Source organism: Lithobates pipiens, unplaced genomic scaffold (genome assembly GCF_037356315.1).
Source record: "Lithobates pipiens isolate NorthernLeopardFrog02 unplaced genomic scaffold, aLitPip1_a1.2 Scaffold_18, whole genome shotgun sequence".
Classification (NCBI taxonomy): domain Eukaryota; kingdom Metazoa; phylum Chordata; class Amphibia; order Anura; family Ranidae; genus Lithobates; species Lithobates pipiens.
In genome coordinates, this window is record NW_027507758.1 from 459,046,663 (window position 1) to 459,066,751 (window position 20,089).

The window sequence follows — 20,089 nt, forward strand, 5'->3', positions numbered from 1 at the left end:
AGGATTAGCAGAAAAGAAGGAGGATAAAGAAGAGGGCACACTTTCAGAAGTTTTAGACAACTGTCCGCTCTGAGCTTTGGGAAAGGAAGAAAAGGAAGGCTTTGTCAAATACTCAACTATGTCCTCCACGTGCTCTGGCTTTATAACCATGCAGCTTTTTAGGACATAAAAGGCAGACATGCCCTGCCTTTTGATTGGCCCCACAACTACTTTGTCCTGCAGAACCTCTGCCCCTCCCTTTAAGCCTACCTTACATTTTAGAAACAGGTGATTGTCTAACTTTAATGTCAGCTAAGCAAATAGGAGGAATAGGATTTTATGCTGTGGTGCAGTAAAGAGGTGGTGATTTGGTGCACAAAACTTTACTACACAAGTGTGTGGTGAAGTGCTGCAAGCAAAGGGCAGTTTTGCCTGTGTCAGTAATAAGTCCACTCTGCTGACACCAAAATCCCTCAAAAACTATAACCATAGAAAACACTAAAATGCAATTCTATTGTCTTTTTAGTTGATCCTTTAATCAATCAGAAAGTAATAAATAGATATACATGTGGAAAAAAAACAATACAACACGAAACAAGACTGCAAGAGGGGGCCCAGCAGCTAAGCAGAAATTTACATTTTGCTGACCCACACACAAAAAGGAAGTTTTGGAAAGGACTGTTGAGTTTTTGCACTGTGAACACAGAGGGGCATACAATAATATGTAGTCCTGCACACTGCAATTTAAAAATGTAGCACAATGCAAAACGATGTGTACCATCAGGGCTGGACTGGGACAAAAATGTGGCCCTGAACTTCATCATGACCGGCCCACATTAAATTTGAGTGTCCCAAACAATGTCCCCCTTACATCAGAGAGTCCCAATCAGCAGCCCCTTCACATCAGAGTCCCCATCAGCAGCCCCCTTCACATCAGAGAGTCCCTATCATAAGCCCCCTTTACATCAGAGAGTCCCCATCAGCAGTCCCCTTCACATCAGAGTCCCCATCAGTAGTCCCCTTCACATCAGTGTGTCCCCATCAGAGAGTCCCCATTAACAGCCCTCTTCCCATCAGAGAGTCCCCATTAGCAGCCCTCTTCCCATCAGAGAGTCCCCATCAGCAGCCCTCTTCACATCAGAGAGTCCCCATCAGCATTCCCCTTCACATCAGTGTGTCCCCATCAGAGAGTTCCCATCAGCAGCCCCCTTCACATCAGAGTTCTCATCAGCAGTCCCCTTCACATCAGCGTGTCCCCATAAGAGAATCCCCATCAGCAGCCCCCTTCACATCAGAGTCTCCATCAGCAGCCCCTTCACATCAGAGTCCCCATCAGCAGCCCCCTTCACATCAGAGTCATCAGCAGCAGCTCCTTCACATCAGAGTCCCCACCAGCAGCCCCCTTCACATTAGAGTCCCCACCAGCAGCCCCCTTCACATCAGAGTCCGCATCAGCAGCCCCTTCACATCAGAGTCCCCACCAGCAGCCCCTACACATCAGAGTCCCCATCAGCCTCACCTTCACATCAGAGTCCCCACCAGCAGCCCCCTTCACATTAGAGTCCCCACCAGCAGCCCCCTTCACATTAGAGTCCCCACCAGCAGCCCCCTTCACATTAGAGTCCCCACCAGCAGCCCCCTTCACATCAGAGTCCCCACCAGCAGCCCCCTTCACATCAAAGTCCCCACCAGCAGCCCCCTTCACATCAGAGTCCCCACCAGCAGCCCCTTCACATCAGAGTCCCCATCAGCAGTCCCCTTCACATCAGTGTGTCCCCATCAGAGAGTCCCCATCAGCAGTCCCCTTCACATCAGAGTGTCCTCCCTCTCCTCCCCCTCCCACATGTACTCACAGTTTTGAAGGCAGCTTTTCGTTCCACTCTCCAGCCATGTGATAACAAGTAAATTTGGGTGTTCGCAGAATGGGCAAACAGGCAAGGTTCGAGCCAAACTATTGCTCGATGTGAAACCACATGTGCATACCTCCCAACATTTTGAGATGGGGACACCTGCTAACAAATGTATTTAAACATAGGACACGCCCCCCCTGCCACACCCCCTTAAAGGAGAATTAACCAAAAAAGTTAAATCCACAAGGAATTTTTTTTTTTACCGCTACTATTCCTTTATATTGGCTTTTAAAATGTACAAATGCAGCAATTTAGAAATTGGACGAAAGGTTTAGCACTGGGAAACACTTTTTGAAAGATAAAAAGTACATTTTATATACAACTCTATGGATCAGACCACAATGAGGGACAAATGAGGTGGAATAAGGGACAGAGGGACATTGCTCCAAAACAGGGACAGTCCCTCCAAATCAGGGACAGTTGGGAGCTATGCATGCATATCGCCGCAAACATCAGAGTGAGAACAATAATTCTAGCACAAGAGCTTTTAGTTAACTCTAAACTGATAAACTGCAAAGGCTTTTAAAACATAACCCATGGTGATTTTTGAGCACCATCGTTTTTGGCTATATAGGGCGCATGCAATTTTAAGGCAAGGAATGTTTGGTACCTGTTTACTCGATGCTATCTCATCTTTTATATTTTATTCAGAAATGGGTATTATATGGTGTGTTTTTTCCACTAAAATTTATTTTATGATATTTTTTTCTGGAAATTTGCTTTTAATAAATATCTACGCAAAGATCGTATAACAAAAAATCTGCAACTATCAGAATTTTATTCTACAGGACATCTGTTTCCAAAAAAATATATAATGTTCTGGGAAAGGGGTTAAGTAATTTAAGATTTTTACATGTAATGCGACAAATAAAAACATTTTCTCTGCAGCCGAACTGGATGTAACTAAATGCCAATTTGTATAAGTAAAAGATAATGTGCATGCCCCTTAAAGACCCACATTTTTTTTTTTTTTCATTTCTACAAACCTATGTCCATCCCATGTTTTCCAAGACACTGTAAGATGAGATCAGCACAGAGGTGTGTCTTACAACTGATGTGGAGGATAAGGCATAGAGCTGCACTGAACTGCTGCACAGCTGTGAGTATATGATCAGAACAAAAAAAATACTGTACTTCTTTATAAAGCACAAATGCTTCTCCGTCTGCTCATCCTCTCAGTACAGTTCAGCCTGTAAACTGACACCTCAGTGCTGGATCCTACGCACCAAGGTAAGGAATAAGCAAATCTCCTGATCATCAATCTTTGTACATTACTTGCACAATTTTACTCATTTTTGATACAGAGAAAGAGAGCATGTCAAGGATTTACTGACATTTCTCCCAGGTTGTCTCCTGGTATTCTCAAGCTATAAAACAAGTAAGCAATGACTTCCTTCTCTAAGTTTTCTTTGGAGACAGTAAAACTACATTTGAGTTGAATGATTTTGCAAGCCTTTCTCCTTTCTCTCTAATGAATTGTATGTCGTTTTCAGGAGACTTACTATGTCATAATAGTTTATTTCAACCATGTGTATGTTGTATTTTACATTTTTTTTTTTTCTGTTGCACTGTGCTCGTTCATTACAAATGAGTAATCTGAAAATAGACAGAGAATGGGGGATTATTTAACACAATTGGAGAGAAACTCCCAATAGCAATTTAGATCTTAGCGATTTCACTTTTGGAAGGATGCTACCTGTATCTGTCATTTTAATTCATTTTTTTTTTACTTACCGGTATCTAAAGATCTGTATTTAGATTAGGAGTATACAGATTTATTTTTCATTAATCATATGATCGTAGTTGGCTCTAAACTTTTTTTTTTTGCTCCACTTTGTAACTAACTAGCACATTATTCAAAATGTATTTTGATAACATTCTGCGATACTGTAAATTGGGTAAATTAAGCATCATCAGGGTTGATTAACTAAAATTAGAGACTGTTTATCTAGCAAAGTAAATGTTTACTTTGGAAACTGATTTATTTATTTATTTATATCAAAAAGGAAACTTAATTTTAGTAAGCAGGGCGAACCTGTGTTCACCTTGAATACCCAATCACATGTTAGAGAAATTAAAATGTTTTGCTAGTATGTAAAGGGGGTTATTTACAAAAGGCAAATCCACTTTGCACTGCAAGTGCACTTGGAAGTGCAGTCGCTCTCAATCTAAGGGGTAGATCTTAAATGAGGGGAAGCTCTGCTGATTTTATCATCCAATCATTTGCAAGATAAAATGCTGTTTTTTATTTTCCTTGCATGTCCCCCTCGGATCTACCGCAATTTTACTTCCAAGTGCACTTTCAGTGCAAAGTGGATTTTTCTTTAGTAAATAACCCCCATCGAGTATTCAAAGTGAGCAAAACCTTACGTATTTACTATACACACACAGAGAATATGGGGGCTATTAATGAAAGGTAAATCCACTTTGCACTATTTTAAGTCCCTTCTTAAAGTGGTTGAAAATGCTGAAGGTTTTAATCTTCATGCATTCTATGCATGAAGGTAAAATACTTTCTGTATGCAGACCCCTCTACAGCCCCCCTAATACTCACCTGGGCCCCTTCTTGATCCAGAGATGTGCACAAGAGCCTCAGCTGTCCTGGGACTCTCTCTATTCATTGGCTGAAACAGCAGTGGGAGCAATTGGCTCCCACTGATGTCAATCATAACCAGTGAGCCACTAAGGAGAGAGCGTGTCTTATGGACACATAGAGCAGGGCTTAGGAGCGAGCATGCACCAGTACCCCCACAGGAAGTGGCTTGCTATTGGGGGCACTGGTAATGGGAAGGAGCCAAGAAAAGGATCGGGGCTGCTCTGTGCAAAACCATTGCTCAGAGCAGATAAGCATGACATGTTGCTATTTTTTTTTTTAAAGCAGAACCTTTAATATCACTTTAATTCACACCAGTTTATGACATTTGTTTATTGACATATTTTAAAATATGCTCTGTATGTAAAGCATACTTTAGTTTTTGTAATGATTTATAGCAAATGTGTGCATGATTTTTAATAGTGTCATTTATTTCAATAAATGATGGTAATATTAAATAAAATATTCATATATTAGTCCTATTCTTTGCTTGATTTTACTTTTATTTTTTTCTGTAGCACTTGTATTGCTTGCTCACAGCTTTCACATTGACTTATCTGTAGGTTAAATCGATAATCTGATGTCCTTTACCTCTTCAGATGAAACTGTTAATGGTGTAATTTGTGCTGTGGTGACAGTAATGTAATTTAGAATATTGTGTATAGAAGTTGTTTCCAGCTTCCTGTTAGGATCTTCTAATTACAGCTGGATAGATAGATACATAGATACAGTATAGATACAGTATCTCGCAACAGCTGTACACACACATTTATGTAAATATTTTATTATATCTTTTCATGTGACAACACAAAATAAGGCTGTCCCCTCAAAATAACTCAACACACAGCCATTAACCACTTAAAGTGGTTGTAAACCCTTAAAACCACTTTGTCCTTTAATCTAGGCTTACCTGTAGGTCCAAGAAATATCTCCTAAACCTACACGGTTTAGGAGACATTTACTAAAATACGGCGCATGCACTGTAGACAGCAGCTCACAGGCGCACTATCGCCTTTAGCAGCATGCCGCTGCTAACGGCGATATGCCGTTAGTGGTGGCCCCCGTGCGTATGCGTGGGAGTGACGTCATCGCTGCTCCGGCGCTGTGCGTTTCCAGAGCAGCAACACCCGGAAGAAGATGGACGCTCTGTACTACAGGGGACAGCGGTGACATCGCTGGCTCCTGTGTCAGGTAAGTGACACATAATGGGCTACTATGTGATGCATAGTAGCCCATTATGTTTTACCTTTGCAGGGAGACAAAGAGGAAGTAAACCCATCAGGGTTTACTTCCTCTTTAAGCCCCAGAAGAACTGGACCCTTAATGACCAGAGCACGTTTTACAATTTGACACTGTACTGATTTAACTGGTAATTGCACGGTCATGCAATGCTGTACCCAAACTAAATTTGCATCCTTTTTTCCCACAAATATAGCTTTCTTTTGGTGCCTTTTGATCGCCTCTGCGATTTTTATTTGCGATATAAACGGAAAAATTATATTTTCTACTTTTTGTTATAAAAAGTATCCAATAAACTCAATTTCAGTCATACAATTAGGCCAAAATGTATTCAGCCCCATGTTCTTGGTAAAAAAAATAGTCAATAAGCGTATATTTATTGGTTTGTGCAAAAGTTTTACAGTCTACAATCTAAGGTAAATTTTCTGGAATTTACGCAGCTTTTATTTTATGACTACCTATCTAATTTCTTGAGTTACTAAAATGGCAGGGCAGTATAACCCCCCCCCCCACACACACACACACACACACACAAAAATGACCCCATTTTGGAAAGTAGACACCCCAAGGAATTTATTGAGAGATTTGTTGAGCCCATTGAATATTTTATTTTTTTTGTTACAAGTGAATGAAAAATGACATAAAAAAAAAAAATTTTACACAAATTTGTCACTAAATGATAGATGGTTCACACATGCCATGGTTATATGTGGAATTACACCCCAAAATGCATCATTCTGCTGCTTCTCGTGAGTATGGGGATACCACATGTGTAAACATTTTTGGGAATCTAGCCGCGTACAGGACCCCAAAAAACAATCACCGCCTTTAGGATTTCTAAGGGAGTGAATTTTTGATTTCACTCCTTACTACCTATGACAGTTTCGAAGGCCATAAAATTCCAAAATAGCACAAAATCCTCCCAAATGACCCCATTTTGGAAAGTAGACATCCCAAGGTATTTGCTGAGAGGCATGTTGAGTCCATGGAATATTTCATATTTTGCAACAAGTTGCAGGGAAATTACTAACTTTTTTTTTTTTTTTTTGCACAAAGTTGAAAATTACATCCCAAAATACATTCTGATGCTTCTCCTGACACAGTCAACAACAAAGAAAAGAAGTTCTGACCCTTACCAACTCTATCCGAAAAATTGGCTTTAGATACATTTTATATGCTATTTCTATGGGTTAGGCTAAGTGTTTGATTGCTTTGGATTCAGTGGTGGTTAGCCCAATGGCAAGAATTTTGTGTTTGGAACACCCTGGATACATGCAGCTTTAAATGTGAGTAAAGGAATAGAGCAGGGAGCCAAATTAGTATGAGATATAAACAACACTTTTTATTTAAGACTTTCTTACATACAATATCTGGTGTAATACTCATGTGGCTGGTGCAAATGATCAAGGACAGCTTCAGCAGTAGTGATGGACGAACTTCCGACGGGACGTTTCGCGAACGCGAAACGCGAACGGACACAAACGTTCGCGAAAACGACCGTTCGCCGCGGGCTCCATTGACTTCAATGGGAGGCGAATTTCGCAAACCTTTAGGTCGAATTTGCGGCCACGGGGTAATTATTAGGGGGTAGCACGTAGTCCCACCACCTGGACAATAGCATAATACATGTATGAGGTGAATTTGGGATCGATAACTACAAGCATTTTTTTTTTATTTGGGAAATTGTTCTGACAATTCAGGACTATGGAGCTAATGAAGGCAATGGAGGAGAGGGAAGGTCAGGGACCAGGGTAGGCAAACAAGAGGGTGCAGGAGATACAGAGCACTGACAGCAGCACCGTAATACAGAGCACTGACATCAGCACCGTGACATACAGCGCTGACAGCAGCTCCGTGACATACAGCGCTGACAGCAGCTCCGTGACATACAGCGCTGACAGCATCTCCGTGACATACAGCGCTGACAGCAGCTCCGTGACATACAGCGCTGACAGCAGCTCCGTGACATACAGCGCTGACAGCAGCACCGTGACATACAGCGCTGACAGCAGCTCCGTGACATACAGCGCTGACAGCAGCTCCGTGACATACAGCGCTGACAGCAGCTCCGTGACATACAGCACTGACAGCAGCTCCGTGACATACAGCGCTGACAGCAGCTCCGTGACATACAGCGCTGACAGCAGCACCGTGACATACAGCGCTGACAGCAGCTCCGTGACATACAGCGCTGACAGCAGCTCCGTGACATACAGCACTGACAGCAGCTCCGTGACATACAGCGCTGACAGCAGCTCCGTGACATACAGCGCTGACAGCAGCACCGTGACATACAGCGCTGACAGCAGCTCCGTGACATACAGCGCTGACAGCAGCTCCGTGACATACAGCGCTGACAGCAGCTCCGTGACATACAGCGCTGACAGCAGCTCCGTGACATACAGCGCTGACAGCAGCTCCGTGACATACAGCGCTGACAGCAGCTCCGTGACATACAGCGCTGACAGCAGCTCCGTGACATACAGCGCTGACAGCAGCACCGTGACATACAGCGCTGACAGCAGCTCCGTGACATACAGCGCTGACAGCAGCTCCGTGACATACAGCGCTGACAGCAGCACCGTGACATACAGCGCTGACAGCAGCTCCGTGACATACAGCGCTGACAGCAGCTCCGTGACATACAGCGCTGACAGCAGCTCCGTGACATACAGCGCTGACAGCAGCTCCGTGACATACAGCGCTGACAGCAGCTCCGTGACATACAGCGCTGACAGCAGCTCCGTGACATACAGCGCTGACAGCAGCTCCGTGACATACAGCGCTGACAGCAGCTCCGTGACATACAGCGCTGACAGCAGCTCCGTGACATACAGCGCTGACAGCAGCTCCGTGACATACAGCGCTGACAGCAGCTCCGTGACATACAGCGCTGACAGCAGCTCCGTGACATACAGCGCTGACAGCAGCTCCGTGACATACAGCGCTGACAGCAGCTCCGTGACATACAGCGCTGACAGCAGCACCGTAAGCAGCCCCAGGAGGAAGTCAGCACAGCACAGGGATGGTGTGATCCCCTCATAATAAGAACCCCCAGGAGGAAGTCAGCACAGCACAGGGATGGTGGGAGCCCCTCATAATAAGAACACCCAGGAGGAAGTCAGCACAGCACAGGGATGGTGGGAACCCCTCATAATAAGCAGCCCCAGTAGAAATATGACACCGCTCAACCTCTTCAAAGAGGAGGGTAGGGGCATATAGTACGGTGTGCTTTTTTGGGTCAGGGAAGTGAGCCAAATGAATTAAGAAGGTCTGTGTGCTTGATTCCAAAAATTGTTTATAGACATATACATGGTCTACTGATCACATGTGTTGAATTCCTCCGAGATCCATGCCTCATTCATTTTTAGAAATGTGAGGTAGTTAACACTGTGGTGAGCTAGGCGAGTACGCTTATCGGTCACAATCCCCCCTGCTGCGCTGAACGTCCTTTCGGACAGGACACTGGATGAGGGGCAAGCCAACAGTTCGATTGCAAATTGGGCAAGCTCTGGCCAGAGGTCAAGCCTGCCCACCCAGTAGTCTAGGGGTTCATCACTCCTCAGAGCGTCCACATCGGCCGTTAACCCAATGTAGTCGGACACCTGACGGTCTAGGCGTTCCCTGATGCTGGATCCGGATGACACCTGTCGATGGGTCGGCTGAAAGAATGACCTCATATCCGAAGTCACCAACACATCTTCAAACCGGCCTCTTCTTGCAGGCGCTGTTGGATTGGTACCCGCAAATCCTTCTCTGGGAGTGGGAATTGCTCCTCTGCCAGCGCACGCAAAAGCAGAATGCAGCATTTCTCGAAGCAAGGCCTGGAAGTGCTGCATTCTGACAGCCCTCTGCGACGGCGGTAACATTTCCGCCATTTTGTGTTTGTACCGGGGGTCTAAGTACGTTGCCACCCAGTACTGGTCCTTGACCCTCATGCTTTTTATACGGGGGTCCCTATTAAAACACTGGAGCATGAAGGCCCCCATTTGCACTAAAGTGGAAGCGGTGTGGTGGCCTGGCTCCTGCTCATCATCCAGGATAATGTCGTCCTCTTCATTCTCCTCTCCCCATCCTCGCACAACAGGGATCCCAGAAAGGTTTAAAGCATGCTCTTCTTGCTCCTGCTCATCCGCCCCGGCACCATCCTCCTCTGACTCCTCATCAGACTCCTGTTGTTGACTTGTCTCAGATAGAGTAGCCCCCCCTGGGAATTCATCCAGCATTGCGACTTCCTCATCTTCCCGCTCCTGCTCCTCCACAGCCTGATCAATGACACGACGCAATGCACGCTCCAGAAAGAAGGCATAAGGTACCATGTCACTGATGGCGCCATGGCTGCGACTGACCAGTTTGGTGATCTCCTCAAATGGCCGCAGAAGTCTGCATGTGTCGCGCATGAGCAGCCACTGGCGCGGTGAAAAAAAACCCAGCTCCCCAGAACCGTTTCTTTCGCAGAGTTCATACAGGTAGACGTTAACTGCACGTTTCTGCTGGAGCAGCCTATCAAGCATATAGAAGGTTGAGTTCCATCGCGTCGGGCAATCGCAAATAAGACGTCTGACCGGCAGATGGTGTCGCCGCTGAATGTCAGCAAGGCGAGCCATGGCCGTGTAAGATCTTCTGAAATGGGCCGAGATTTTCCTTGCCTGCCGCAAGATGTCCTGGACCCCAGGGTATTTGACAAGGAATCGCTGCACGACCAAGTTTAAGACGTGTGCCATGCACGGCACGTGCGTGATTTTGCCCTGTTTCAATGCGCTAAGCAGATTGGCACCGTTGTCACACACCACTTTACCAACTGTCAAATTGAGCGGTGTTAGCCACTCATCTGCCTGTGAACGCAAAGCTGAAAGGAGTGCCGGGCCAGTGTGGCTCTTTGCTTCCAGGCACAACAGACGCAGCACGGCATGGCAACGTCTCACCTGGCATGTGGAATAGGTTCTGGGGAGCTTGGGCGGTGCAGTGGAAGAGACGCTAGCAGCGGAAAAGGAGGAGGCAGCTGAGGAGGAGAGGGAGGAGGATGGAGTAGGAGGAGGAGAAGAAGAGTCAGGCCTGCATGCAATCCGTGGCGGTAAAACCAAATCTACACGGGTGCCACGGGTTACATGCTTGACGGCCGTCAGAAGGTTCACCCAGTGGGCAGTAAAACTGATATACCTTCCCTGCCCGTGTTTGCTAGACCACGTGTCTGTGGTCAGATGTATCTTGGCACCGACACTGTGTGCCAGAGATACATTCACTTGCCGCTGAACATGGCCATATAGCTCTGGGATGCCCTTCTCTGAGAAATACTTCCTTCCTGGGACCTTCCATTGTGGTGTTCCAATGGCCACAAATTTGCGAAAGGCCTCCGAGTCCACCAGTTTATATGGCAGTAGTTGGCGGGCTATGAGTTCTGACAAGCCAGCCGCCAACCGTTGGGCAAGAGGGTTATCCGGCGTCATCATTTTTTTACGCTCAAACATTAGGCCCACGGAAGCCTGCCTTTTTGCAGAAAAATGTGAGCTTGGCGTGATGGAAGGTGGAGTGGAGGACAATTGTGAGGAGAGAGGAGAAGGAGAAGTAGAAGACGAGGCTGGACGGTGAGAGCCTGCAGTGTGGCTTTGTGTGTTCCGTTGCTCCCACTGGGCTCGGTGATGGCTGCTCATGTGCCTTCTTAAGGCGGTCGTCCCTAGGTGAGTATTGGGCTTACCGCGACTAACGCGTTGACTGCAAAGATTGCAGATGGCAACGCTATTGTCAGCAGCGGACACGTTAAAAAAAGCCCACACTGCGGAGCCATGTGCCGGTGTCCTGGGAGCGCCAGATGTGACCGTACATGGTCGATGACTCGCTCCTGATACATTTGCAGTCTGCTTTGTCCCTGCTGTGCAATGTAAGTCATTGCTGCTTCTCCTCCCTATCTGCTGGTCCATATCTCCCTCTGAACTCCCCTCCTCTTCCTCTCTTGTGGGCACCCACGTGACATCACTAGACACGTCATCATCAACGTCACCTTCCCCACCGCTATAAGTAGAGTAGGCAGCAACACCGGGGACCAACCTCCTCCTTGGGCTGATCTGGGTACTGGCGTCAGACTGCTGAGTAGCGCTTGTTGCTACCTCCTCTTCCTGATCCAATACCAAGAGTGGCTGCGCATCAGAAATGTCCTCTTGATATGGATCGGAAAATAATTCCAGTGACTCAAGCGGAAGGTATGTGGTGGTGGTGGTGGTGGTCGTGTTGTTGGTGGTAGTGTCTTTGGGGGTGCACATAGCAGAGAGTGAAGAAGAGGGTGCAGATCGAGAGGATGAGGAGGGTGCAGAAGAGTAAGGCTGAGCGAGCCACTCAACCAAGTCTGGTGCATCCTTTAAAGTAATTGAACGCACCTTCTGCAACTTCCCACTTTGGCTCAAGCCTGTTGCTCCTGCCCTACCCCTACCACCCCTGCGGAAGGGCCTGCCTCTTCCTCTGCATGTCATTTTTTAAATGACCCTGTGACAAAACTCTTAGTCCCTATACCGCTGAAGGACTGCTGCAGTATAGGTGAGCGGTCAGCAGTGGTGCACGTCAACCCTATCTATTGTGGACCTATAGCGGTCCTTACAGAACAGCAGACTGTACCGCACTCAAGCCTATGTACCGTAGCACCCTATACCAAGTTACCAGTCCTTATAAGAACTTTTGTGGACCAAGCAGGTTGTGTATTAGTGTTTAGCAGACTGTACGTCAGTCCCTATACCGCTGAAGGACTGCTGCAGTATAGGGCAGCGGTCAGCAGTGGTGCACGTCAACCCTATCTATTGTGGACCGATAGCGGTCCTTACAGAACAGCAGACTGTACCGCACTCAAGCCTATGTACCGTAGCACCCTATACCAAGTTACCAGTCCTTATAAGAACTTTTGTGGACCAAGCAGGTTGTGTATTAGTGTTTAGCAGACTGTACGTCAGTCCCTATACCGCTGAAGGACTGCTGCAGTATAGGGCAGCGGTCAGCAGTGGTGCACGTCAACCCTATCTATTGTGGACCGATAGCGGTCCTTACAGAACAGCAGACTGTACCGCACTCAAGCCTATGTACCGTAGCACCCTATACCAAGTTACCAGTCCTTATAAGAACTTTTGTGGAACAAGCAGGTTGTGTGTTAGTGATTAGCAGACTGTACGTCAGTCCCTATACCAATGAAGGACTGCTGCAGTATAGGGCAGCGGTCAGCAGTAGTGCACGGCAACCCTATGTATTGTGGACCGATAGCGGTCCTTACAGAACAGCAGACTGTACCGCACTCAAGCCTATGTACCGTAGCACCCTATACCAAGTTACCAGTCCTTATAAGAACTTTTGTGGACCAAGCAGGTTGTGTATTAGTGTTTAGCAGACTGTACGTCAGTCCCTATACCGCTGAAGGACTGCTGCAGTATAGGGCAGCGGTCAGCAGTGGTGCACGTCAACCCTATGTATTGTGGACCGATAGCGGTCCTTACAGAACAGCAGACTGTAACGCACTCAGGCCTATGTACCGTAGCACCCTATACCAAGTTACCAGTCCTTATAAGAACTTTTGTGGACCAAGCAGGTTGTGTGTTAGTGATTAGCAGACTGTACGTCAGTCCCTATACCAATGAAGGACTGCTGCAGTATAGGGCAGCGGTCAGCAGTAGTGCACGGCAACCCTATGTATTGTGGACCGATAGCGGTCCTTACAGAACAGCAGACTGTAACGCACTCAGGCCTATGTACCGTAGCACCCTATACCAAGTTACCAGTCCTTATAAAAACTTTTGTGGACCAAGCAGGTTGTGTGTTAGTGTTTAGCAGACTGTGCGTCAGTCCCTATACCGCTGAAGGACTGCTGCAGTATAGGGCAGCGGTCAGCAGTGGTGCACGTCAACCCTATCTATTGTGGACCGATAGCGGTCCTTACAGAACAGCAGACTGTACCGCACTCAAGCCTATGTACCGTAGCACCCTATACCAAGTTACCAGTCCTTATAAGAACTTTTGTGGACCAAGCAGGTTGTGTATTAGTGTTTAGCAGACTGTACGTCAGTCCCTATACCGCTGAAGGACTGCTGCAGTATAGGGCAGCGGTCAGCAGTGGTGCACGTCAACCCTATCTATTGTGGACCGATAGCGGTCCTTACAGAACAGCAGACTGTACCGCACTCAAGCCTATGTACCGTAGCACCCTATACCAAGTTACCAGTCCTTATAAGAACTTTTGTGGACCAAGCAGGTTGTGTATTAGTGTTTAGCAGACTGTACGTCAGTCCCTATACCGCTGAAGGACTGCTGCAGTATAGGGCAGCGGTCAGCAGTGGTGCACGTCAACCCTATCTATTGTGGACCGATAGCGGTCCTTACAGAACAGCAGACTGTACCGCACTCAAGCCTATGTACCGTAGCACCCTATACCAAGTTACCAGTCCTTATAAGAACTTTTGTGGAACAAGCAGGTTGTGTGTTAGTGATTAGCAGACTGTACGTCAGTCCCTATACCAATGAAGGACTGCTGCAGTATAGGGCAGCGGTCAGCAGTAGTGCACGGCAACCCTATGTATTGTGGACCGATAGCGGTCCTTACAGAACAGCAGACTGTACCGCACTCAAGCCTATGTACCGTAGCACCCTATACCAAGTTACCAGTCCTTATAAGAACTTTTGTGGACCAAGCAGGTTGTGTGTTAGTGATTAGCAGACTGTACGTCAGTCCCTATACCAATGAAGGACTGCTGCAGTATAGGGCAGCGGTCAGCAGTAGTGCACGGCAACCCTATGTATTGTGGACCGATAGCGGTCCTTACAGAACAGCAGACTGTACCGCACTCAAGCCTATGTACCGTAGCACCCTATACCAAGTTACCAGTCCTTATAAGAACTTTTGTGGACCAAGCAGGTTGTGTGTTAGTGATTAGCAGACTGTACGTCAGTCCCTATACCAATGAAGGACTGCTGCAGTATAGGGCAGCGGTCAGCAGTAGTGCACGGCAACCCTATGTATTGTGGACCGATAGCGGTCCTTACAGAACAGCAGACTGTACCGCACCCAAGCCTATGTACCGTAGCACCCTAGACAGACCAAGTTACCAGTCCTGATAAAGAGCTTTGTGGAACAAGTGAGTTGTGAATGATTAGCAGACTGCAGCAGAAGGGCAGCAGTCAAGTATAATATTCTTTCTATATTTGGAAGAAAGAATATTATACGTGTACAAGCCTATTACCGTACCACTGATACCAGTCCTGAAAAGAACCTTTGTGGAACTAATAGTAACAGCAAGTCTTTAAAATTATCCTCACTGCCTGACACACTGCTTCCTGCCTGTCCCTATACAAATTGGCAAAAAAGAGTAGGCTGGAACGATTAGCTGGAACAGCTCTTTTGTGGACCTGATAGTAACAGCTAATGATGATGATGATGATGATGATGAAGAAAGACTAATCTGGCTGAGCTGTCCCTAAAATAGCAGCATACAGCGCTCTGTCCCTTTATCTAAACTGACAAAAGAAACTCAGGCTGCTGACCTAACACCTATACCAGTCCTGAAAAGAACTTTTGTGTACCAAATAGCTAGCGTTTTCTCTGTCCCTACTCCACACAGGATCCTTTCCCTACAGTGACAGAAGAAAGAATGTAAAATGGCCACCGGATCGGGTGTATTTATAGGTTAGGGGGAATGTCCAAGTGTCCATGAGCTGTCATGTCTCAATTGGTTGTCCTGTAACACATGATAAACGTGTCACGAAAGGTTAAAGTTCTTGTATACATTAAACACGTAAGTCCGCCGGGGCGAACGACGGAAAAAGGCGTTCGAACCCGCGGACGGCGAAAGTCGGAAATTCGCCGCGAAACGACCGCCGGGCGAACCGTTCGGCCATCACTATTCAGCAGTCTGGATGGACTGGAGGACAGCTGTAGTACACAGGCAGCGATTCGCTGCAAGACAGAGTATCGGCTGGAAAAAGAGCTTGAGGGCCTCGGAAACGTATTGTGCCCATCCCTCCTGTTTGTTACGTTCTACTGTCAGTGGCATGAGTGAGGGCTTGAGACGCCACCAATACTCCATCTTGCAGGGCCTGTGCCTTACAGCTGTCATCCAGTCCATCCAGAATGCTGAAGCTGTCCTTGCATGTTTTCACCAGCCACATGAGCAGTGCACTGGATGTTTATATGTACGTGAGCCTTGAATAAAATGTGTTTTTACATTATACTAATCTGGCGCCCTACTCTATTCCTTTACATGTCCATGAAGGAGTCCCAGATTCTTGATGAGGAGCTACCAGAGATAGTGAGGTTGATTTACTAAAGGCATATAGACTGTGCCGCTTGCAAAGTGCAGTTGCTCCAGAGCTTAGTAAATAAAGTAAAGCTTCACTTTGAAAAATATACCCAATCACGTACAAGGAAAGTAAAAAAAACAGCATTTTTGCTTGCACATGATTGGATGATGGAAGTTAGCAGAGCTTCTCTTCATTTACTAAGCTCTGGAGCAACTGCACTATGCAAAGCGCACAGTCTATTTGCCTTTAGTAAATGAGCCCCGGAGTCTGTCCTTTCCATCCACTTTCCCAGCTGGTGAACATTATTGACTTTTTATTGTTTTTTTCACTGTGGTCTGATTGTGCTTGTTCTCTAAAGCTCGGAGGAAATGTGAGTACTGGTTGGTGCAGAATCCAGCTGCTGTGTAACTAGGATTTGATGCTGAAAGGCATTTGATACTGAAGGGCATTTAGGCTAAATAATACTTATTTCCTATGAACATCAGCTCCATTTAGTGGTCATAATGCAGTATTTTCCTCAGTCACTCTATTCTGTATGAACATTTGACCCGGAGAGAAAATAGTATAATAACATTCAATATTGCTCCCATTCACATGAATGGGCATGTCATTTCACAGGACACAGCTATAGTACGTATGTGAATTTTCTTTAAATATACCCCAACAAGGGTGTCTAAAAGCAATAAAAATGTAGAAAATTGCAGCTCTAAGTACTAGTAAGCAGCAATATAGCACATTTTTTGGTTTTGGGTTTACATACACTTTAACCCCCCTGGCGGTATTCCCGAGTCAGGCTCGGGGTGGAAGACTCGGAACCGCATCGCTGTATGCAGGAGGAGGTTTACTTACCTTCTCCCTTGGATCCAGTGATGTCCCCCCGCTGTACGAGCGGTTTGTCCTCCGCTCGATTCATCACGGAGCCGATCTCCGTTCCCTGCGAGCGTTGCGACGGGCAGGGACGGAGAACGGCGCCAAATTCAAAAAGTGAAACACACACATTACATACAGTATAATGTAATCTTACAGATTACATTGCTGTGTGTAATTATTTCACATCCCCTTTGTCCCTAGTGGTCTGCCCAGTGTCCTGCATGCAGTTTTATATTATAAAAAATGTTCTTTATGCCTGGAAACTGGAGATTGTCCATAGCAGCCAAAACTGTCCATTTACATCAAAAATGGCGTTAGACCAGCTAGAAAACAGCGATAATAAATTGGAATCACTCCCAGAATTGAGCGATAGCGATTTGTGGGGAGATCCGTCATCAAATATTGAAAAGTAATGACAGTGACAATTCTGCAACTGAGCAAATTTCAGTGTTTTTGATTTGATTACATTATTGAATAATTTTTATTATTGTTATATTATTATTTGGTATAATTATTCATAGTTATTTATTACATTATAATTTGTAATTTAATTTTTCAAACTTTATCATACCCGGAATGTCTGCTAGACTCTGGTTTGGACAGATTTAAGAGAGTTATTCCTAAGAATTACATGCCTACAATATAAAACGCCAAATTTTCATGCAAAATAATTGTACCGCTTTCAGCACCTAAAATCTGAAATAATTGTACCACCAGGGAGGTTAAAAGGTTCTAAGATAAAAGAGATATTGAGAAATTAGTTCTAAATGGTGTTATTTTATTTTGTACATGCTTTTTCCCTTACTAAATAAAGCCTGTCATTTTCTACTCTCGTACTATTATCACATTTGTACATTTTATTGGCTGTCCTTTTATTTTAACAGTAACACTGTGGTTATTTTTATTGGAGGTTTTTTTACTCCAGTAGTAGCACAATATCTATGGTTACATGCAACTTCATTCGCTTTGCGGTGTCTTCTTGAGAACAAGTTTTTGTTGGAAACCATCCAAAGTCAACATAGTTTCTATATTAGCAATGAGGGGGTGTCTGATAAATAGCGGTGTGGTATGTCATTTCTAATATGCATGTTTGTAAATGTGCCAGAAATCCGAAACAAGAATATAAATTCACATGTGCCTGTACACATATATTTTAGAAGTTTTCAAAGAGCTTAAAATGCAGAGAGCACAAATCCAAATCTACTTTATACAGTAAATTCCACAGGACAGACAACACCGCAATCTTCAGCATCACAATTTGAATGTGGAATTTCCAGAACATTTATGAAGTGCCTGCTTGAGAATATTTTTCACATGGTCTCATAGATACAGCCTTGTTTATTTGATATAAATCATTTCTGCCTGCAATAATAAACAGTATGAATTAAATGACCCTTAAATTTGCATTCCACAATATTTTTTAAGCAAACAGGTCACAGAAAGAGATGCACTATTTATTGTATGTTTATTGCTAAAACAAAATGTTTCATAAACTTAGGACAGCCAAAAGTACAAAGCAGCGTAAGGCCACATTGACATTTGAGCTGAGCGTCTTTGGTCATTTTTCATACTCTTTTAGCATTTTTACAAGCATTTTTAGGGGCATTTGAGGATGCAGTGTATTCTTTATTATATTTTGTATTTTTAGCCAGTGGAAGTTGGTAGGGAAAAAAAATGCGTAATATGTGTGGTTTTGCATGTATTTTCATGCACCCCTTTAGAAATCTATTGAAGCCAAACACGCTTGAAGCTTGAGGCTCACAAAAGCTCATGTGCCTTGTCGAGCTACAAGCGACACTAAGCTTAGATATGAAAAGACACAACTGAAAACAATGTTTTTTTTGATGTGGAGCATTTTGGAGCTTTGAAGTGTGAATAAGCATGCACACAGGGTGTGCCAGGTGTGCCTAGACACACCCTAATCAACCTGTGTGGTGCAGATGTCCCCTGTGTAGACCCATGATATTTCACTAAAGCCCCCCTAATAGGGCTCCTAAAAAATTGAAAAAAATAAATAAACTTGCAAAAAATAATAAAATAATGCAAATCAAAACTACTGACACCGTCCACTGTCCCACTGACACAAATCTCTGCCCTACTGACTGGCCTCAGTAGGGCAGTGGATGGTGTCAGTAATATCTGCCCTACTGACACCAATCTCTGCCCTACTGACACAGTCCATTGATCTGCTGACACCATCAATATATATACACACACAAATATGTTTGAGCTTTGGGATGCACACCCTAATGCAATAGGCTATGCACACCTATGCAAGCCTCCCACTGACTGCAAAATCTCATTAGAAGATACATGTGATTTTCTAAAGTAAACTAAAAGTGGATCATTGCTGGAGACCCTTTGTGTAGATACAGTGAATCTCTAAAAAGAGTCATGCACTTCTCTAGTCTCAGAAGCTGTAATTTCAGAGTTTAAATGTATTCACATATTTATATAGTGGCCTTTTTTTTGCAGGGAAATATAGAGTGGCTGATTTACTAATGGATTTTAGAACGTTCACACAATAAATAAATTGTGTGAATATTTGCTTAAATTACCCAGTTATGTGCAGATGAAAAAAGAAACAAGGCTTTTATTCATACATGATTGTATAATTGAAGTGAAGCATGAACATTCCCAAATCTATAAAAAGAAAATAAGCCTATAGACTATATAGAATTATTTACTGTATATCTTTCACATAGAATCAACCTCCTACTAGGGATAAAAAAATGTGTTTTCAATTATCTGAAATTTTATGTAAAAAAATCTTGAGATTTTAGTAAAATGTGTCCATTTTGGCTAACCTTGTTGGAGTCAATGAGAAGGGAAAAAATTAAAATAAATTTTGGTGGTTTCATGACCAAGGGAACAGTTTATAAATACTTATAAGAATAGATCCAATCAAAATGTTCATTCCACACAATCCACTGTTTAAATAGATCGTTTGGGCCAAGCCGGCCTAAATAAACTATATCCCTTGCTAACATGTGCTGCTGCTGGATGTGCTGAATAAACTGTATGTAGCTGAGGATATATGCAGTATACAGCACTGTATTCCAGGTGCGAGACAAGACCTTTCTTTCCCACACCTGGAACAGAATAGCTTCTGTTTGAGTGACGTTCAGCCATTCATAGAAAAATGCGTATTCTTTCATTAAATACAAAATTTCCTCTGCTTGGCCGAGTTGGAGATTGTGATGTCATCAGCTTGCCTCTTTGACTAAGCCAATCA

The 20,089-nt window shown here is 44.6% G+C and overlaps 1 protein-coding gene across 1 annotated transcript in view; it reads left to right on the forward strand.

The window, feature by feature from the left end:
- The first annotated feature begins 2,953 nt into the window (after window positions 1-2,953).
- The window catches only part of AGTR1 (angiotensin II receptor type 1), a 121,932-nt gene continuing 104,796 nt past the window's right edge, over window positions 2,954-20,089 (forward strand). Inside the window, exon 1 of the mRNA XM_077488249.1 lies at window positions 2,954-3,119. Coding sequence (XP_077344375.1) covers window positions 2,997-3,119 — 123 coding nt within the window. The 5' untranslated portion in view covers window positions 2,954-2,996. The remainder of the gene's footprint in view (window positions 3,120-20,089) is intronic.